The following is a 22,828-nucleotide window of genomic DNA, read 5'->3' as shown; positions in this document are numbered from 1 at the left end:
AGTTGATTATTTTTCAAAATGAAAATAACTCCTTTCTCTCTGATTAATTAATATTTAAACATGACAGAAAAGCCAGATATGATAATCCCTGCTGACATTTAGGTAAACTTGCTCTTAGACTTTTACATACAGGCTCATGGTACATATGTATTTATTATTTATTTTTACAAAAATAGAAAATATGTATTGTAACTAATGAACAGTGTTATATTAAGTGATATGCAGATTGATAAGTATTATTTCATCATTTTATTTATTTAAAACAATTTTTTTTTAGTGTTTGTTTATTTTTAAGAGAGCCCAAGTCAGGGAGGTGCAGAGAGAAGGGGACAGAGGATCCAAAGAGGGCTCTGTGCTGACAGTAGTGAGCCTGATGTGGGGCTTGAACTCATGAACTGCAAGATCATGACCTGAGCCAAAGTCAGAGGTTCAACAAACTGAGCCACCCAAGTGCCACGTTTCATCATTTTAATAACCACCTAATATTTCATTGCATGGATATATTGTAACTCATTTAACTAATCTCTTATTATGAACATAGTGATGAGTTAATGTTTTTGGCAGTTCAGTGTAGCAATTAAAAGCATGAACTCTGAAATTGCCCTACATGGGTTTGAATATTTTTTTTATTTGTTTTAATGTTTATTTATGAGAGAGAGAGAGAGAGAGAGAGAGAGACAGAGCATGAGTGGGGGAGGGGCAGAGAGAGAGGAGTGGGGGAGGGGCAGAGAGAGAGGGAGACCCAGAGTCTGAAGCAAGCTCCAGGCACAGAGTCCAACATGGGACTCAGACTCACAAATCACGAGATCACGACCTGAGCTGTAGTCAACACTTACGACTGAGCCACCCAGGCACCCTGGTTTGAATCCTTATTTGCACTTTATTTGTACTCTTTATTTGTAGTATGATTTGTCTGAGTTACATAACTCATTTGTGCCTTAGTTTCTTCATTCCCAGAATGGTGTTATCTTTCCACCCCTGTTCTGAGAAACCTAAGAAATTGTTAGGTTTTGTTTACAAATGTATGAGGAGAGGAAAGTTGTAATGATTGGGTTAATAAAAAAACTTGCAAGTGTATATATATTTCAGAAAATAGGTGTCAATATAAGTATTACTACTGCTAGGACAATAAATAATATTAAGTATGACAACTAGCCAAAACCCAGACCTTTGTTATTTTTATGACTCCTTTGTTAGAAATAGCATTTGTAAACAGTTTCATGACCAGAGTTGTGTCTTTTTCAGCAGCTATGATGGAAGAGAGAACATTTTTTCCTTGCCTTGCTGAGATTTCTTTTACATGTGTTTATAAAGGCTTGTGGTTTTTTTTTTAAAAAAAAGAGGTTAGAGTGGGAGAGAGCCAAAGCATAAGAGACTGTTAAAAACTGAGAACAAACTGAGGGTTGATGGGGGGTGGGAGGGAGGGGAGGGTGGGTGATGGGTATTGAGGAGGGCACCTTTTGGGATGAGCACTGGGTGTTGTATGGAAACCAATTTGACAATAAATTTCATATATTAAAAAAAAAATAAAGGCTTGTGGTTTCAAAGTTATGCAGTAATATTTCATTAGTTATCACCTTGAGGGAAAAAAGGTAATTGAAAGAGGCTCAAACGTTAAAATGCGGAAAGGAAAAGGGTAGAACTAGTATTTTTAATCAATTATATATGACATAATATTTTGAACCAATTGGTCACCATAATAATATTGAATGATTAGAATTTTGTGAGGATTTGATATTTCATTGATTCTCAGGCACAGTTTTTTATTAACATTTCTGACATCAGGGTGCATCCATAAGTTGATAGCGTATTAGTTGATAGTGACAATTTTTAATTGGCAGTACTTTTTCTTTTAAGGTGTTAGATAAAGTTTTGGGTCTTAAAATTAAAGGCTTCTTAGATTACATGAAATATGTATGCTAGAGCGCATAGAACACTACGTGGTGTGTACTATGTAATCAGTAAGTATCCTTGTTTTTATTTTGCTCTTGTTAAGGATGATTACATGCAGCTGGTCTCCAATTATGATGGTTTGACTTAAGATTTTTCAACTTTATGATGACATGAAAGCAATATGCATTCTGTAGAAACCATGCTTTGAAGTTTGAACTTTTCTTGGGCTAGTGATAAGCAGTGCGAAACTCTTAAGATGCCTTGCAGCTGCTGAAGCAAAGAGCTGCAGCTCCCCGTTAGCAGTGCAATCACAAGGTTAAATAGTTGATACAGTTAAAACCATTCTGTACTCATTCATACAGGCATTGTCTTTTTCACTTTCAGTATAGTATTCAATAAATGACATGAATTATTCAACTCTTTATTATAAAATAAACTTTGTGTTAGATGATTTTGCCCCACTGTTGGCTGTGTAAAGTGTTCTTGCCCCACTGTAGGCTATGTAATTGTTCTGAGCGCGTTGAAGGTAAGCGAGGCGAGGCTAGGATGTTCAGTAGGTTGGGTGTATTAAATGCATTTTTGACTCAGGTTATCTTTATGATGGATTTATCAGGACGTAACCTCATTCATAAGTTGAGGAAGGTCTATATACGTATCTTTGTATATGGTTGTAATGTAAAATAAGGTCTAGATGTGGAATAAATAGATCAAAAGGTTGGCATAACATACTAGAGAAGAAATTTGTTTATTATACTCCAGGGGAACAGATATGTAGGATGAAAAATAAACCAGGCCTAGATTGTTTTTAAATTTTTATTTATTTTAGAGAGAGAGACAGTGTGAGCAGGGGAGGGACAGAGATAGAGAGGGAGAGAGGGAATCCCAAGCAGGCGCCAGGCTCAGCAACCATGAGATGGTGACGTGACGCTCAACTGACTGAGCCACTCACATGCCCTTAAACCAAGCCTAGATTTTAATTGTACCATTTACCCTCTAACGTATGTTAAATAACATAACCTGATTTTTATAGTTTCTTTGAAGGATGAGAATTAGAGAATATGAATATAATCTTAAAAATGTCTGTAGACTAACCACAGGGCAAGGATATTTTACAGTGTTAGCTATTTGGGACGACCAGGACTTTTCTACTTCTTTTTTTTCTCTTCCCTTCCACATTTAATTCATTAGCAAATCTTTCCAAATATATTCACACTCCAGCCATTCTCCGCAGGAACTGGTGCTCTTTTGGCCCCTTATCTGGATTGTCATTATAGTTTCCTAACTAGAGAAGCTAGAGTTTCTGCTTCCCTCTTTGTGTTATTACAGACTGTTCTCAACACAGTAGCCAGAGTGATCTTGTAAGAAGTAAATCAGATCATATTATTCCTCTGTTCAAAAGTCTGTGTCCTTCATTTCACACAATAACATTTTTTAGAATTGCCTTCAAGGCCACACATATTATGACACACCCTCCTAATCTCTATTTGTTTTCCCTTTGCTCACTTTGTTGCAGTAACAGTTGCTTCCTCAGAGTTTTCTAGAACATGCAAAGCATTCTAGTCAGTTTCCTCTGCCTCTAACATTCTTCCCTCAGATAACTACATAGCTTACTCCTTTCCTCCTTTAACATTTTGCTTAAATGTCACTTTATCTTGTCTTTCCTTTACTGCCTATTTAAAATTGTAATCCTCTTCATCTCTGGCTGCTCCTTATCCTACATTTTATTTTTATTTTTTTTTTTTTAAATTTTTTTTTTCAACGTTTATTTATTTTTGGGACAGAGAGAGACAGAGCATGAACGGGGGAGGGGCAGAGAGAGAGGGAGACACAGAATCGGAAACAGGCTCCAGGCTCTGAGCCATCAGCCCAGAGCCCGACGCGGGGCTCGAACTCACGGACCGTGAGATCGTGACCTGGCTGAAGTCGGACGCTTAACCGACTGCGCCACCCAGGCTCCCCCTTATCCTACATTTTAAAAACCACTTATGACTCTAAAACATATTACATAGTTTAATATTTTTGACTATTTGTTTCCTTCTGCAGGATTGTAAACTCCATGCATAAAGGGCAGGGTTTTTTCTTTGTCTTGAACATTGCTATAGCTTTATGTTTGTAGAATTTGCCCCATCGTTGTCTTTTTTACTCTCACTGTCCTAAAATCTCAATAGTGGTAGACTTGGAAAGGAAAATAGCACAAGAGAACAGTTTGGCAACTGTTTTTTGGGGGGTGGTAATTGTTTTTTAAGAATAATGTTGGCTCAGTTGGCTAAACGTCCGACTTCGACTCAGGTCATGATCTCACAGTTCATTCATGAGTTCAAGCCCTGCGTTGGGCTCTGCCTTGACAGCTCTGAGCCTGGAGCCTGCTTCGGATTCTCTTGAGCTCGCTTGCGTGCACGTTCTCTCTCTCTCTCTCTCTCTCCCTCTCCCTCTCCCTCTCCCTCTCCCTCTCCCTCTCCCTCTCCCTCTCTCCCTCCCTGCCCCTATTCTGCTTATGCTCTCTCTCTCTCTCTCTCTCTCTCTCTCTCTCTCTCTCTCTCTCTCTCCCTGCCCCTATTCTGCTTATGCTCTCTCTCTCTCTCTCTCTTCCTCTCTCTCAAAAATAAATAAATAAACATTAACCAAAAAAATATGTTTAGGTATAGTCACACATTTAGTAGATGATGAGTGTTAATGGGGCCACAGTGTTTGGGAATATGATCTCCAGGTCATTTGCAAAGGTAGAGTTACCAATAATAGCTAGTGCCTTTGGGTTTTGGATGTGCTTTGAATAACAGGAAGCTGTGAAATGGTGAATGTTAACAAAAGGCTGAATTAGGAAAAAAATACTTGAAGTTACATACTGCCTCACAGTTAATCTGAAAGCCTCACTGAATATTGTTTGTTCTCTTCTCTGTGTAGTTTTTATTCATTTTTAAATTCCTTTTTAGACAAGAAAGTTTTGAACATAGGTGCCATGTAAAATGTTATAGTAGGTTCTGTGGAGGAAGATACAAAGGTGAGTAATCAGGAGATCATAATCAACAAGTGTATATACTATGGTGAGACTTTACATAATGTCACTTTTATTCCTGTTTACGGAAAAATGTATCCACAGGATTAACATGTGTTTCTGTTCTGGGAAGTGTTCATAGAGCCTCACTAAGACTGTCTGTTAGACATTTAAAAGGGGAGGCTAGCTTGGCTTCATGGTACAACTTGGATATTAATTTCAGTATTTAAGATTCTTTTGTTTAAAAAAAGTACTAGGATCATAGACAATTCTGAGATAATTTTGATAGCCATTTTTTTTTATGGTCATAGCATCTTGATAGGCTAAAACAAATGATATCTTATTCTTGAATTACGTGTGCATTTTTGATATGATCTGAAGATTAACTGTGAGTTAATGGTTTATTTTTCAGAATCTTCCTTACATGTTACTTTAGTGGCTGTTTCTCAGTTGTGTGGATTGCTTTCTATCATAATAATATTGCTCTAATGCTAAATAAAACCACTCTCCATCAAATTTGTTAATGGAACACCTTATTTGTGCTGCTAATTACAGTATTGTTTTGCTTTGTTGGTCCTGTATATTTCATTATTCTTCAATAGGAGAGAACTTCAGTAATTGGTACCAGAGGCAGTGAAGCTGATTGGTGTGTTGACTTAGCCAGAGAGCTAACAAGTCCAGAAAGCAACTGCTGCACTTACGTAAATTTACTGTGTGTTTCTAAGGAGACGGTTGAGCCAGTGTTTTCATGCAGCCCACCTTCTGTGATGTCTTCATTTGGCTTGTTAAAGCCTTTTGTGTAATGTTAATTTGTTTCTCTGTGGTACAGGGGTCTTCATTCTGCTCATCTTCCACCCATCTCTTAAACCATCCTCTCTCATAGCAGCCATCCCTTGTGAGAGATCCTCAATTTGCCTAGTCTGCATCGCTCTTCCCTTACTTTAATGGAAAATTGCTTTTCAGACACATAGGATATAAATATTAAGTATAATTTTCAGAAATTTGTTTTGTACTGAAGTAATCTGTAATTATAGATGGTGATGTGTTTTCAGGAGAAAGAATTTATGTCTAGGAAAGAAAAGTTGGTTTTTAAAAGAAGGGAATGTTTAATACAGAACTAATTGTGTTTTTCTCCTCTTTTACAGAACTTTACAAAGTAATATGGCTTTTGGGATTTGAGCTTTATAATATTAATAACCTTTGTTTTCTATAATTTGAAAATGAATTCTTGGGGAAAAGCTTAGCCAGTAAATTTTGATTATCAGAATACTTTTTCTGTGACTGAATTTTCAAATGTAAGCCTTTTTGTTCTCTTTGTCTTGTGTTTATCAGACCCCTATTAGGGTCAGGAAGTTACCATTTTTTTAAAAGTATCGTAACTATTTGAGAGATGTGTGGTTTATTTTATATGATAGTCAACCCTTTTTCTGATGTAAAACAGGATTTTCAGGTATGAAACTTTAGTATCAAATATTTTTTCTTGTGTGATAAAGTATAAAAATAAAAATAGTCATGGGGCTTCTGGGTGGCTCAGTTGGTTAAGCACCCAGCTATTGATCTTGGCTTGGGGTCTTGATCTCACAGTTTGTGGGTTTGAGCTCTGCATGGGGCTCTGTGCTGTCTGCTGCTTGGGATTTTCTCCCTCTCCCTCTTCCTCTCTTCCCCCCCACCCTTTCAAAAATAAAGAAAAAGAAAAATACATTAAAAAAATAAAACCAGTCATTCCAATACTTCACTCAATACTATAGTGTTTGCTTTACTTATAAGTTGCTCCTGTTATTCTTGAAAGATCTTGTAGAATTTTTAGACTTAAATACAATTTATTTATTTATTTATTTTAATGTTTTTATTTTTGAGAGAGAGAGAGAGACAGAGACAGAGAGCCAGCGAGTGCGTGTAGGGCAGGGGCAGAGAGAGAGAGGGAGACACAGAATCTGAAGTGGGCTCCAGGCCCAGAGCAGTCAGCACAGAGCTTTGATGCAGGGCTCGAACACACAAATTGCAAGATCATGATGTGAGCTGAAGTTGGGCACTTAACTGACTAAGCCACCCAGGTGCCCCTTATATGTGTTTATTTTGAAGACTCTGCAGTGTTCATCATTTTTTTATTATGGCAGTTTATATTTTGTGTGGAAACATAGAGTGTGATAGTTAAGATGTTACATTAATTTATTTAAGGTGTCACATAAATTTAACTTAATTATTCTGGTTTTTCTATACTTGAATATTTTATCACATTTTTAGGTTAAATTTTTCTTTTATAGTTAGAAGTCCAAATGGTAATTCAGAGGTTAAGAATACAGTTTTTAAAAATCTGTTAAATGAATACTTTTATTATATTTGATTGATTCATCATTTAACCTTGAGAGGAATTAGGCCAACTGCAAAGTTAGGGGACATAGTCCACAGAAGACTACCCTCACTTACAACACCAACTGTAAGTTCTGGGGGTTTCCCAAACCAATGCTGAGGTCCCATAATTTGCTAAAAGGATTTATGGAACTCACTGAAAGCTGTTATACTCATGGTTAGTGGTTATTACAGGGAAGGGGTATAGATTTAAGTCAGCCAAGGGAAGAAACACATACGGCAGAGTCTGGGGAAGTACCAAACACAGAGAGCATCCTTTGTCCTCTCTCTGTGGCATCAGGACACATTACTTGCCCATCATCAGTGTGTGGTAGTACTTATGGAGTATTGTCAAACAGGGAAGTTCACTTGTGCTTTAGTGATTAACTCTATATTTTTTTCTATTGAGAAGCTCCTTTGTGTAGGCATAATTGATTGCCCTTGAGGCAGATCTCAGTCTTTAGGCATGAGCAAAAGCCCATATTTACCCTAAATTACATCGTTGATTTTTTTGATGTGGTCAGTCCCTTGTCAGTGACCTAAAGCCCTCAAGTTAAAAAAAAAAAAAAAAAGATACTTCTTTCAAGCGTGACCTTCCAGGACTTTAGAGATACTTCCCAGAAGGAGAGGGCAAAAGCCAGACCTCTAATTGGCAAAGTTAAATTCTTTCCTACACAAATTGTGAGCCAGACTCTGAGTAATACTAAAATGTTGTGGGAAAAAAATAAAATGAGGTGGTCATGTGCTAATTCTAACAATATTTGAAAGACCCCTATAGAAATAAAAATGCTTCTTCCTAGTCACGTGTAGTGTAGTAGCAACTTTAAGTTACTCTACATCGTTGAGTGGAAACTTGAGATTTCTTGCAGTCTTACTTTATGCTCACAAAGGACGAACTGTTTATTTCATTTCTGAATATTCATTTTGAATAGAATACAAAGACTGCAACAGTGTGGCAAAAGCTTATCAGTTATAAAAGGATTACAGACAGGGGCATGGATTCATATTATAATGTTGCAGAATGTACTTAAGATACAATGAATTATAAAAATAAAAAATCAGGCTGTTTAACATCTACAGATTTATCCTGAGATAATTGAATAAGTATGCAAAGATGCTTAAATAAGGATGGTTATAGTGAAAATTTTTACTTTTTTCTCTTAACAGATCTTACCAGTGTTCTGCAGGAAAAGTCCTAATGCCCAGGCAGATACATGCTTTATTCTTTCTCATCCTCAGAGGTTAATCATAAAATGGGACTTTATTAGCTCTCGTATGCAATCCTATACAAAGAATGTTTCAATTTTATTTATTAGAAATGGATATATATTTTAAGAGTTTGTTACATAAAATGTGAAAAGTATTGCTTTCAGTTTTTAAGCATGTTTTATCAAAGCCAAGCCTTTCGTTAATTTTTTGCTGTTAGGATGGGAAGGTGACGTTTCTTTTTAAAACTTTAGAAAGTTTTCTTTATTGAAAGAATGTTACCTTTCACCTTTAGGAGATTGTTATCTAGTACTAATTACATTGAATACAAGTAACTACTGACATGTATATAGCTTTTCAAAAGGACTGAGTAATTAATCATTAGTGTTTATCTGCTAGTGTTTAGTGATACCTTATGTATTAGAAACATTAATCCTCAGAGGATGGTGATGATGGGTAGCATTATTATCCTCATTTTACAGATGAGTAAACAGCCTTAGATTAAATAACGTGTAGTATCATACAAAGGTAAATTTAAGATTGTGGAGTCTGTTCGAACCTAGATCTGGTCTACTCTAGAAGACTATTTTATTTTAGTCTTTTAAACCACTTCACTCTTATATTTCTGTGTTTATTAAAACATCTGTTTAGGGGCGCCTGGGTGGCGCAGTCGGTTAAGCGTTCGACTTCAGCCAGGTCACGATCTCGCGGCCCGTGAGTTCGAGCCCCGCGTCGGGCTCTGGGCTGATGGCTCAGAGCCTGGAGCCTGTTTCCGATTCTGTGTCTCCCTCTCTCTCTGCCCCTCCCCTGTTCATGCTCTGTCTCTCTCTGTCCCCCCAAAAATAAATAAATGTTGAAAAAAAAATGAGTAAAACATCTGTTTATAGTGGTCCTCAGGTGGGTACACATTAGAGCTTTGGAAATACACAGGTTCCACCTTAGCCTAGACCTATTGGTTAAGAATCTTTGGGGTAGGACCTGACATCTGGTGTTGATTTTAAACTGATTATATGGGATTCTCTCTTTCTCTCCCTTTGCCCCACTCCCCCTATTTGAGCACATGCTCTTTCTCTCAAATAAAAACAATTTTTTTTAACTGGTTCTATGATTGTAATGTATAACCAAGGCAGAGAGTCATTACATATAATATACCTGACACTGTCCTATAGACTGTGGGGAAATACAATCAAGTGTAAGACACAATAATAGACTGAAAGTGGCTGAAAAAAAAAAAACTTTGCATACATATTTGACAAAATGTGTGATATTGATAGCTATACATATAGGAAGAATACATTATGCAAGTGTACTAACATCCTAAAACATACGTACATTTTATTTTATTTATTTATTTTTCAACGTTTATTTTTTTTTTATTTTTTGGAACAGAGAGAGACAGAGCATGAACGGGGGAGGGGCAGAGAGAGAGAGGGAGACACAGAATCGGAAACAGGCTCCAGGCTCCGAGCCATCAGCCCAGAGCCTGACGCGGGGCTCGAACTCACGGACCGTGAGATTGTGACCTGGCTGAAGTCGGACGCTTAACCGACTGCGCCACCCAGGCGCCCCCATACGTACATTTTAATCCCGCAAGGCAATCAAAATTAAGTTCAGCCTCTTCATTTTGGGGAAAGGAAAATTTTCAAGGATGTGATAGTATTTACTTGTGATCATTATGTAGGAATGGATATGTAGTGAAGGGATAGTGTTTGAGGTGGGAGAATAGCATAACGAGGCAAGAATAAAGATAGTGTGTCTGGGGCAAATTACAAGACAGGAGTGTTACTGTGTGTAGGAGGAGGTCTGGGTTAGAAAGAGCTTTTAATGGCCATATAGTAAGTTTAGAATTGATTCAGTAAGCAACAGGGAATAATTTCATGTTAATGGTTGATTGGTGATTTACTTGTTAGGAAACCAGGTAACAGTTTATTGAATAAGATGGAAATAGAACTATGAGTAACTCAGTTCTCCCCAAATTGAAACTGAAATGGCTTGTGTGCATTAAGAAGACTGCAGGGAAGTTTTTGGATTCTTAGCTGTCAAACATTGTGTGGGGCCTTTGTTAACAGTCTGACACTTTCGCCAGTTGCATTTAAGTAATCTCATGTGCCTGCAAGGGAGGGCTTTCCTGAAAATTTTTTCTGTGTGGCTTTTGGATACTTAAAGTCCAGATTAAGAGTTGGTTCTCTGCAGTAGGTAACTTCTTTGGATGGTAGAAAGGTGTGTTTTGCACTTTTGGCTCTCCTCTTTGTAATGTCTGACTTTCATGACACTGCTTTATTCTTTTTTTTATCAATCTGTCTTTTAAATCGTTTGGTAGAATTCTTACTTACCTCTCCTTTGAGCTGTTATATCCCTTTGCATTTTATTTAGGAGAGGCTATTTTCTTAATTTTTTATTTTATTTTACAAAGTTCTTATTTGCTCATAATTTAAAGTTGTATACTTTTTCTGGTGTATGTTGTCTGGCTTTTGAGTCTTCCCTTCCTTTACCTTATGTACAGATTCCCATAAGGAACTCATAGGATTGTTTTTCTTTGAATGTTGCCTGTCTTTGAAGGGATGCCTTCTGGATCACCATTGTATGGAACAGTAGTGTGAGGCATGAACTCTGACAGTGAGCTGTAGTAATTGACAGCTTGACCAGTCTTGTCTTATCCCTTCTTGAGGGTTGATCGAGCACAGGTGTTGGTGATGACTATTTTAAGCCAGCAAAAAGTCTCAAGTCAAGTAGGAATCCTCTGGCTTAGAATGATACATCTGTTTTGTTCTGTTTTGTTTTTTATTTTTTATTTCAAAAAAATTTTTTAATGTTTTATTTATTTTTGAGATAGAGTGTGAGTGGAGGAGGGGCAGAGAGAGGGAGACACAGAATATGAAGCAGGCTCCAGTCTCTGAGCTGTCAGCACAGAGCCCGATGTGGGGCTCAAACTCACAAATCGAGAGATCATGACCTGAGCCAAAGTCAGACACTCAACCGACTGAGCCACGCAGGCGCCCCTGTTTTGTTTTTTGTCTTCACTTTTTATTTGGGAAAAATTTCAAGATTCACAACAAATTGTAGAGATATTGTGGAGGGGTCCTGTGTACCCTCCCAGGTTCCTCCAATGGTTACATTTTAATTACAGCACACTATCAAAACAAAGACATTGATAAAGTGCCTGTTTATAATTGTTTCATTTTGTTGCATGTGTAGATTCATGTAACTATTACAGTCAAGATACAGAACTAATCTATCACCACAAAGATCTCCCTTCTGGCATCCTTTAATTACCCACTACCCTCTCCCAACCATCTCTGCTCCCTCACAACTGTTGGTCTCTTTTCCATCTCTATAATTCTGTCATTTTGAGAATGTTGTATGAATAAAATCGTAGAACATGTGCATTTTTGTTTTGAGAATGTGATCTTTTGAGATTGCTGTGTATGTTTCATTTTAAAGAAACCACCAAACAGTCCAGAGTGGCTGTACCGTTCCTATCTTCAGTGTATGAGAGATACACTTTCTTCCACATCCTCTCCTGCATTTGATATGTCACCTTTCCTTATTCTAATTGTTCTGGTAGGTGTGTGGTGATGTCTTAGTCTTACATTTTATTTGAAGTGCTCTCTGTGGTTTTAAAATTTGCATTTCTCGGGCAACCTGCGTGGCTCAGTCGGTTGAGCGTCTGACTCCTGATTTTGGCTCAGGTCATGATCCCAGGGTCATGGGATTGAGCCCTGCTTCAAGCTCTGTGCTGAGTGTTGGAGCCTTTAAGATTCTCTCTCTCCCTGTCCCCCGCTTGCGCGCTTTCCCTAAAAACAAACAAACAAAGTGCAAATACTGCACTTATTTTTTTTAAATTTCCATTTCCTTAATGTCTAATGATGTTGATATTTGATATTTTCATGTGTTTATAGGCCATTTGTATATCTTTGGAGAAATGTCTTTTCAAATGCTTTTTGCCTGTTTATTATTATTATTATTATTATTATTGGGTTATTTGTCTTTATTTAGTTTTTGCAAATATTTTCTCCCATTCTCTGGCTTGGTTTTTCATTCTTTTTCTTTTTAATGGTGTCTTTGAAGAATGAAAGTACTTTTTATTTAAATTGCAGTTAACATAGCCTAATATCAGTTTCAGGTGTATAGTATAATGATCAGCATTGCCATACAGCACCCGTGCTCATCACAGGTGCACTCCTTAATCCCTGTCACCTGTTCAGCACATCCCCCTTCCACCCACCTTCTTCCTGGTAATCATCCATTTGTTCTCTATAGTTAAGAGTCTGTTTCTTGGTTTGCCTCTCTCTCTTTTTTTCCCCCCTTTGGTCATGTGTTTTGTTTCTGAAGTTCCACACATGAGTGAAATCATATGGTATTTATCTTTGGCTGACTTATTTCGCTTAGCGTAATACTCTGGCTCCACCTGTGTCATGGCAAATGGCAAGATTTCATTCTTTTTTATGGCCAAATAATATTCCATTGTATATATATGCTGCAACATCTTTATCGATTCATTAGTTGATGGACACTTGGGCTGTTTCCATAATTTGGCTATTGTAGGTAATGCTACTATAAACATTGAGGTGCATGTATCCCTTTGAATTAGTATTTTTGTATTCTTTGGTAAATACCTATTAATGCAATTGGTGGATTGTAGGGTAGTTCTATTTTTAAGTTTTTGAGGAACCTCCATACTCTGTTCCATGGTCACTGCACCAGTTCACATTCCCACCAACAGTGCAAGAGGGGTCTCCTTTTTCCACATCCTTGCCAACACCTGTTATTTCTCGAGTTGTTGATTTTAGCCATTCTTACAGGTGTGAGGTGATATCTCATTGTAGTTTTGATTTGTATTTCCCTCAGATAAGTAATGTTGAACATGTTTGCATGTGTCTGTTGGCCATCTGTATGTCTTCTTTGGAAAAGTGTCTTCATATCTTCTGCCCATGTTTTAATTGGATTATTCATTTTGGGGGTGTTGAGTTGCATCAGTTCTTTATATATTTTGGATACTAACCCTTTATTGTGTATGTCGTTTGCAAATATCCTCCCATTCCATTGGTTGCCTTTTAGTTTTGTTGATTGTTTCCTTCGCTGTGCAGAAGCTTTTTATTTTGTTGAAGTCTCAGTAATATATTTTTGCTTTTATCTCCCTTGCCACAGGAGAAATATCTAGAAGAAGTTGCTATGGCTGATGTCAAAGAAGTTAGGATTTTTATGGTTTCAGGTCTCATACTTAGGTCTTAAATCCATTTTGACTTTATTTTTATATATAAGTGTAAGAAAGTGGTCCAGTTTCATTCTTTTGCATGTTGCTGTCCAATGTGTAATTTTGTTTTCACCATATTCTTGAACTCCATATAAATGCAGTAGTATGATACAGTATATATTCTTTTGTGAATGACTTCTTATGCTTGTGAGATTTATCTATGTTAGTGTATGGGGCAATAATTCATTCTCAGTGGCATAAATCATCGAGTGCATTTACAACAATCTATCCATACTAGAGTTGATAACGTAGCTGTTTCCAATTTGATGAGTAGAAACAATGCTGATGAGAACATTCTCATGTGTTTAGGTGCACATAAGCATGAACTGTCTTGAATGTATTCATAGGAATAGAATACATAAGGTTTGTAGGATAGTCATATATTCAACATTAGTATATTGGGTCAGTTTTCCAAAGTTGTGCCAACTTGCATTCCCACTAGCAATATACTAGTTCTGATGTTCCACATTGTTATCAACTCTTGATATTGTCAGTCTTTTTTAATATCTAGTATTTTATTATGGTTTTAACTTACATTTCCCTGATGACCAGTGAGGTTAAGCATCTTTTCATATGTCTATTGGATATGGTTTTAGTCATTTAGATATAGCTTAGATATAACATTTGTTTCTCATTCACTTATAGTGGTTGGTGGCTGTTCTGAAGCTGTATGTGTTCTTTTTCTGGGAATCAGGTTGAAAGAACAGCCCGTATTTAAGGGGGAAAGAGGAAAAAATTAGCAGAAACTAGTAATATCTTTTGAAGCCTCTGCTTGGATTTAGTATGGGTCATGTCTATTCATATTCCATAGGCCAGAGCATATTGTAAAACTGTGCTCAGTGTCAGTGGGTGAGGGAAGTATTCTCCCACAGGAGACATGGCAAGTTATGTCACCATGGATGGGGGTGAAAAATCCTTTCACAGGAAAAAGGGAAGGCACAAATACTCTGGAACACAAGTAAAGTCTACCACTTTGTTAGGTGCCTATGGAACTCTTTTGTTGTTTTCTTTTATTTGGACTTTCTTAGTGATTGCTAGTGAGGATTTTTTTTCTCCTTTTTTCTCTTTCTTAGTAAGTTCTGGATATAAAATTTGTTATGTGTATTGCAGATATTTTCTCCCACTCTGTTACTTGCCTTTTAAATCTCCTAATGTCTCTTATTAAATAAAATTCTTAAAAAAAACCCAAAAACCTGACATACAGCATTAGTTTCAGATGTACAACATAATAATTTGACATTGTGTATATTGTAAATAAAATTAATTTCAATGTCAAGTTTATCAGTATTTTTCCTTCATAATTGTGCTTTTGTTTCTTGTTTAAGAAATCTTTCTCTACTCCAAAATTATGAAAATACTCTTCTGTTATCTTTCTGGAAGTTGAGATTTTCCTTTTTATTTCTTCTTATGTGCTTATTTAATTTCTTCTTGTCCCAAGCTGTCTGTATAAACTCGTGAAGAACGAAAGGGAATAATTTCCAGATGTTTAATACAAGAATTGTTTAAGTAATTGTATTTCTGTTATGCAAACACATCAGTGCTTTGCCTTTCTTTAGCAAAGGCTGAAGTTGTTTCCTACAATGGTACTCAACACCTAAACATTAAACATATTTTGGAGCATAATTACTATTCTGGTATTTGTAGGATAGTTTAAGGATTAAGTTTTATCATCCAGTAGACCAAAATATTTGATCTTCAAAATTGACCAGGTTAAACAAACAGTAACTTTGGAAATTGGTTGATTTTAACTTTGTACATGGCATTTATTGTCCATTGTAAATGTAAACTTTTAAATCTTGGTAATAGATCTTACAGTTAAAATGAGAAGGCTTGTCTGACTTGTCTTTTCGCATTGACAGTTCAGCTTGCAATTGGTCAAAACTCTCATCAGCAGAAAAGAGTAAATTATTTAAACAGTAGTTGTTTAAGAATTAGTACACATTAGAGATCATTCTGAAGATTAATGGGTACAAAAATCACCAATTATAAAGGGTTTCAGCTATCACCAAATATAGAAGTAAATTGCATCTTTGTGTTCAACTTTAAAAAACACATAGGAAAAAATACATGAATAAAAAATGAAAAATAAAAAAATATGTAGGTATCAAGTCAGGATTCTTAACAGGTGCTACACAAATTATTTCCACATGAATACTTAAGAATATACTAAAAAAAACAACATATTTTAAAATACTAAGTATATTTAAAATATACCAAATATACCTTAAAATAAATTACAGAAAAAATTTCAGGATGCAACCCCTAAGTATGGTTTTTGTTACTTCAAATGAAACATCTGAAGATTGGGTTTGTTCAAAAAGGGATGAAGGATTATGTCCCCAATTATATGATAGCAGGTTGGCTTTTTTTTTTTTTTTTTTTTTTTTTTTGGTATATATAACTAACAACCATGTGGATATGCAGTAATTTTTTTTTCTGTGAAATTCACTTCTCCAACCTTTAAGTTTTGTGATTCTTGAGGATTTCCCTTTAAAGGCCTTGATATTCAAACAGAAGTAATAATATTAAGTTTTAATATTTTTAGTAGTAAATGTGGACCATTATCCAAGACTTGTTTTATTAACAATATTGCCCTTGCTTTTCAGCGGGGATCTGATGAGCTTCTTTCTTCTGATGACATTGACGGACCCTTTACCATGAACAATTCTACTTCTACAGGTGTGTATGGTGAGTTTTCGTTTTTTCAGAATCTAGAATGTTTTCTTTCCATGAGTTTCAAAAAATTTTTTTCTTCGTTTGCTCATCTGAACATTTATTGAAATGCCATTATTTATAACAAAAACACTTATTGCAGTAAAGTTCAGCAAACATTTATTGCGGTAAAATTTATTGTAGGAAAGTTCACATAGATGAAGTTAGCAGTTGTGGCCCTTAAATTTTAACTTGTATCTAATTCGATAATTCCTTTTTTTTTTTTTTTTTTTTTAATTTTTTTTTTCAACGTTTATTTATTTTTGGGACAGAGAGAGACAGAGCATGAACGGGGGAGGGGCAGAGAGAGAGGGAGACACAGAATCGGAAACAGGCTCCAGGCTCTGAGCCATCAGCCCAGAGCCTGACGTGGGGCTCAAACTCACGGACCGTGAGATCGTGACCTGGCTGAAGTCGGATGCTCAACCGACTGCGCCACCCAGGCGCCCCTCGATAATTCCTTTTTTGATTGATGTTCTTTGTGTTACATAATTGTGATAAAACTGTCAATATGTTGGTGACCCAGAACAATTGAGTAAAAGAGCTAGATTTAAAAGCTTGTGTTTAATGATGATTTAGAATAATAGAAGTATTAAAACTATAAGTTTACATGATTTTAAAAAATTGGAACATAATTTACATTCCATAAGTTACCACATTGTTTAAAAATACATGTTCTTAAAATTTAGGGACTGTGAAATGAACTGGAAGAGTGCAATACAGGAGGGAGGGTGAACAGTTAAGAGGCTATTGCTGTATAGGATTTCCCAGTTAGGGATGGTAATTAGTACTATAGCACTAGCAGTTGTAATGGAGAGAATTAGAGAATTCACAGAAGGTGAAATTGATAGTAACTGGTGATTAATTGAATATTTGGATAAGGGATTCCATTGATGATTTATTTCCAGGTTTTGGACTTGGATAATTAGATAGATGAGTGGTGGTGCCATTCATATAGAAACTGTAGGAAGAACAGAGTTGGGTAATATGGCAGGTTCTGATGTTTATATATTGAATTTGAAGTTCCTCTGCAACATCCACATGGAAATGTTGGGTAGTCATTGGGTTCTTCCCAACATCACAAGAGAAATTTGGAAGTTAGTATCATCCGCAGTTTAAAAGGCTTGAGAGTGGAGAGTGTCTCAAAAGGCAAGATTTTTATCCAAATGTTTTTGGAGATATAGGAAGCAGGAATGAGTGAACCTCACTTTCCAGACCCTCAGCCACATGGTGTTTGGGAGAGTGAACAGCTTTTATGTGAGAACTCTATAAGAGAAGAGGGTTAGTTTCAGTTGAGGGAAAAGATAGAAAATTCACTGAAGAGATTAAGAATGTCTAGGAATTGGTTAACCATGGTACATTGCTCTAGAGGACTAAATGGATAGATTTATTGGCAGGACAGCAGCAGAGGATTTGTTCACGTAGAAGTGTGAACAGATAATATGAGCATGAGACTAAAGCAGCTTTCTCAAACTGGAGCTGGTGTCAGAGTCACCTGGAGGGCCTATTAAAGCATGGTTGCTGAGTCCATACCCAGAATTTCTAATAAAGTAGATCTGAGGTGGGTCCTAAGAATTTGCATTTCCACAAGTTCCCTGATAACAGTGATGCTACTGCGGAGCCACACTTTGAGAACTGCTGTATTAAGGAAATACTAGAACCTGATATTTCTAAACCTGATTATCCTCTTGGTGTAGGATGCTAAAAAAATGTCCTTATTCCTAGAGTTACAGTACACCTAGGGTGGGGCCCATATGTTTGTTCTTTTAAAAACAGGTCACTTTGTTTGGTCATGTTTATGAACTACCAGGATGGATGACCAGGAGGATTTTCATCCTGGCTGATTGATTACTTAGGGAAAAAAAAAAATGAAATGTGAGTTTAGCTGGCAACAAGAGTTTGTTGTGTTTTTTGCTTTTATGTTTTGAATTTCTTCTTATATCCCATTCCATTCTATGTTCAGCCCACCCTATTTAGTAGCTATTTCTGCAAAGCTCTATAAATGGTAACTTCTCAGACTTTATGACTAAAAAATGTCTATTTCATTATCACTATTGAATGTTAGTTAGCTATTTAGAATTTTAGGTTGACAGTTACTTCTCTCTACACTTTGAAGGTATGATTCTGTTATTCTTTTAGCTTCTATTGTTGGGAAGTTTGTGAGCAGGCTTACTACTCAGTAGGTAAAATTACTTCTCTGTAGTTATTTTTAACATTTTTCTCTTTATTTTTGTTCATTGGTTTAGCTGTTTGTAGGTATGGATCACAGGTTCTCAAACCTGGATACTCACTAAAATAGCTTGGGAAGCTTTGAGGGAAACAAAGATACTTTGACCTACCCCACACCAATTCTAAAATCTCTGGGTGGTGTAGGTTTAGGCACTGTTTTTCTTTCTTGCTTGCTTGCTTGCTTGCTTGCTTGCTTGCTTGCTTGCTTCTTAGGTGATAATATAAGGTTCAGCCAGTATTAAGGACCATTGCCGGAGACTTAACTTTCATTTATCCTGTTTTGGAGTGACCCAGCTCTTCACAGAACTGCCTCCTGTGGGCACCTGGGTGGCTCTGACTTCATTTTGGCTCAGATCATGATCTCTCTCTCTCTCTCTCTCTCTTTTTCTCTCTCTCTCTCTCTCAAAATAAATAAAATTAACCTAAAAAAAAAAAATCAGCTCCTTCTGTAACTCCAGTTAGACATGTATAAGACCCATTTCATTCAGTCCTGTATTTGTTTTAACCTCTTATATTGTCATGTCTTTTTCCTTGAGGTCCTGTATCTTGGATAATTTCTTTAAAATGTTTTTCTGATTCACTCATTCTCTGTTCAACTTTGTCTAGTGTACTGTTTAATTCTTCTGTTGAATATTTGCTTATATTCTAGTGTTTTTCCTTGTGTGAGTAATAGTTTTTAGCTGAATTGTTTTTTCTTCTGTGAGAATCTCTAAGGTGTTTTGTGGTTTGCTCTGCTAGATTTTCTAAGGTACCACCAGCCCCTACATCTTCTAATGTATATGTTAATTTATTACCTTGGAGATTCTTAAGCCAGAGAGGAAGAGAAAATTCAGAATGTAAATTCCTGAACAGAGATAGGCTTCCTTTTTAAATGTTTCTGGTAGATGGGAAATTTCTCCCCTTCCCTTGCCTACCCTTCTTTTCTTTTCTTTTCTTTTCTTTTCTTTTCTTTCTTTCTTTCTTTCTTTCTTTCTTTCTTTCTTTCTTTCTATGGGAAATTTCTAATTTTAGTTTGCTTTTGCTGAGAGGTTTGGCTGTTGACACCTGGAAATTTTACCTTTTTTTTTTGGAGGTCACTTACACACAAAAATATTTTTATGATATTTGTTCTAATATTTGCAAACTTCAAAAAACTTTAAACTTTCAAGGTTTTGGTGTTCCATTCCATGACTATATTCTAATTGATTTTGAACAAATTTGGAGAGAAAGGCTTTACTGCTCATTTACAAAGGAGTTTAATCCCTGTGTAAGGTGATTTTTTTGTTTTTTTTTTTTGCTTTTAGTTTTTAGTTTTGAGAGAGCATGAACAAGGGAGGGGCGGGGGGGGGAGGGGAGACAGAGGAATTGAAGCATGCTCTGCACTGACAGCAGCAAGCCCAGTGTGGGGCTTGAACTCACGAACTGTGAGATCATGACCTGAGCGGAAGTTGGATGCTCAGCCGACTGAGCCACCTAGTGCCCTAGGTATTTTTTTAAAAATACAAAAATTTATTTTATTTTATTTTTTATTTTTTAAAGTTTACATCCAATTAGCATATCGTGAAGCAATGATTTCAGGAGTAGATTCCTTAGTGCCCCTTAGCCCATCCCCCCTCCTACACCCCCTCCCGTAACCCTGTTTCTTCTCCATATTTATGAGTCTCTTCTGTTTTGTCCCCCTCCCTGTTTTTATATTATTTTTGTTTCCCTTCCCTTATGTTCATCTGTTTTGTCTCTTAAAGTCCTCATATGAGTGAAGTCATACGATTTTTGTCTTTCTCTGACTAATTTCACTTAGCGTAATACCCTCCAGTTCCATCCATGTAGTTGCAAATGGCAAGATTTCATTCTTTTTGATTGCCGAGTAATACTCCATTGTATATATATACCACATCTTCTTTATCCATTCATCCATTGATGGACATTTGGGCTCTTTCCATACTTTAGCTATTGTTGGTAGTGCTGCTATAAAAATACAAAAAATTTTTAAATTGCATTGATAATGGGTAGAATCACAAAATTTTTGTGGTTCTAAATGTGGATTTAAAAATAATTTGTAAAATTTGAGAACTATAGCTTCTTTCTATTAGTAGAATATTGCTTGTTTGGTAAAGGAGTTATGTATGCACCAGACCAGTTGCACATACACGTCTGCCCCTGGGACTGTCAGAACAGTATCTTTATCATGACACGGTTGCACCAAAACTTACATTTGTATTACTGCCTCATAAAAAGTTGATGTTGAAGGTAGAACTTTTAAAACTCAATTTTCATTAATGTTGGATATTTCACTTTTGATAGAATGACTTCCCAGAAGCTATACTTTGATTCCTTGAGATGATTCAACATTAAACCTTTATTGGGTAATAACGGATATTTCAGTGTTAGCAGATGATGATAAAACTGATAAGATGTAGCTGTTGGCATAGTTCTGTTAATGGGGTCAACATATTAACACCTTTACACATGGAGAAGAAACTTTGCAAGTAAATTAATTACAAATTTATGGATTTACCGCAAGATATAAAAATTGGAATGGTGATAAACAAAATTGTGTCTTTCTATCTGGGAACCTGACCTGTGATTTCATATTTGTGGGTCCTATTTTATGTCCTTTGGTAATTATGAAAATGTTCTACATATTTCTTCATGAAATGTATACCTTTCCTTTTAAATTTAATCTTAGGAATTACGGCATAGATGGTTTATTGTGTACCCCAATACTTTTCTGTTTTCTTCTGTTTTCTTTAGTGACAGAACCCTAATTTTCATCTGGGCACATTGTCTCCCAAATTAAACAGCTACTTTTCAGTCTTCCTTACAGCTAGATGTGGTCATGTGATTAAGTCCTGGCTAATGAGATGTAAGAGGAAGTTATAGAAGTTACTTCTGGAGCATTTCTACATGGGTATACTTTTTCCTCTTTTATCCTACTGCCTGTGGGAGTTCCAGTTTCCATTTTAGAGGATGAAGTTGAAGGCTGCACCCCAACAGAAAGACAAGTAGAGCCTGAGTCACTGATAACTTTGTATGTCACCATTCCACGTTTGGAATGTCTACATTTAGACTTTTTACATGACTGACAAGTTAACTTTTTTTTGAAGCAGCTGTTATTTCAAATATATTATTATTATATGCAGGACTAGGATTTCGGATCACAATGAACAACTGAGGCAAGCCCTATTATCACTTTGCCATTTTTTTTTTTAGACTTTATGTAAGCTGCGGGGGCAGGGTGGGGGCACGGTGGAGGGGAACCCAAGCAAACATGGCAGAATTGCTGAGTTGAATAGACAGATCCATGTTTGAAAGGCTGAAACTAGGAGCTGTGGAGGCAGTGTATGGGAGAGAAGGGAGCTCTGTGAGAAAAGTGCTCTAGAAATCTACCTTTGAATCTATTGCCAAATAGTAAGCCACACATGCCTTACTGCTAATGGTACACCAGCTCTAGCGTAAATGCTACCATTCTAAACCCACACTAACAAAGCTTAAAAACAGACTCCAGGGGCGCCTGGGTGGCTCAGTTGGTTAAGCGTCTGACTTTGGCTCAGGTCATGATCTCATGGTTTGTGGGTTCGAGCCTTGCATCGGGCTCTGTGCTCACAGTTCAGAGTCTGGAGCCTGCTTCAGATTCTGTGTCTCCCTCTCTCTCTGCCCCTCTCTCACTCGTGCTCTGTCTCTCTTCTCTCTCAAGAATAAATAAACGTTAAAAAAAATTTTAAATTAAAAAAAAAAAAAAAAGACTCCAAAATAATTGCCTGATATGAAATTACCTTTTTTTCCAGAAAAGAGTCTGGCATGTTAAAGTTATAAAACAAATCCTAGTGCTCACAATGTTGACTGTTGAGTCAAAAATTGCCAAACATAGAAAGAATCACAAAACTGTGACTCATAACCAGGAGAAAAATCAGTCAACAGAAGCAGACCTAAAAAATGACAGAGGTGATGAAATTAGCAGATTTGGACTTTGAAATGGTTATTAAAAGTACGTTTAAGGATTTAAAGGAAAATATTAGTATAAGACAGAAAAATGGAACCTATAAAAAATCAAATATAATTTCTAAAGATAAAAATACATCTAAAAAACACATGGCATTGCATTAATAGCACATTATATAGTTATATAATGATCACTGAATTTAAAGACATCAGTAGAGGGGCGCCTGGTCCTCCTGGTCAGTAGAGCACACAACTCTTAATCTCGAAGTTGTGAG

The 22,828-nt window shown here is 36.4% G+C and overlaps 1 protein-coding gene across 6 annotated transcripts in view; it reads left to right on the top strand.

Moving 5' to 3' along the window:
* PTBP3 (polypyrimidine tract binding protein 3) overlaps nucleotides 1-22,828 on the top strand; it is a 121,448-nt gene that overhangs the window by 22,626 nt on the left and 75,994 nt on the right. For 3 of the 6 annotated variants that reach the window (XM_047067942.1, XM_047067950.1, XM_047067924.1), the window contains exon 2: nucleotides 16,301-16,382. In XM_047067942.1, the coding sequence (XP_046923898.1) occupies nucleotides 16,352-16,382 (31 nt within the window). In that variant the 5' untranslated portion in view covers nucleotides 16,301-16,351. Of the gene's footprint in view, nucleotides 1-16,298; nucleotides 16,383-22,828 lie in introns of those variants that run through there. The other 3 variants (XM_047067933.1, XM_047067959.1, XM_047067967.1) reach the window with 3 other exon arrangements.

This window comes from Lynx rufus, unplaced genomic scaffold, assembly GCF_022079265.1.
Source record: "Lynx rufus isolate CCGP_SWC_20201006 ecotype Redwood Valley unplaced genomic scaffold, mLynRuf1.p SCAF_10, whole genome shotgun sequence".
Taxonomy (NCBI): Eukaryota; Metazoa; Chordata; class Mammalia; order Carnivora; family Felidae; genus Lynx; species Lynx rufus.
Note: the sequence above shows the minus strand (reverse complement) of the source record. Positions and strands in the feature narration are given on the sequence as shown.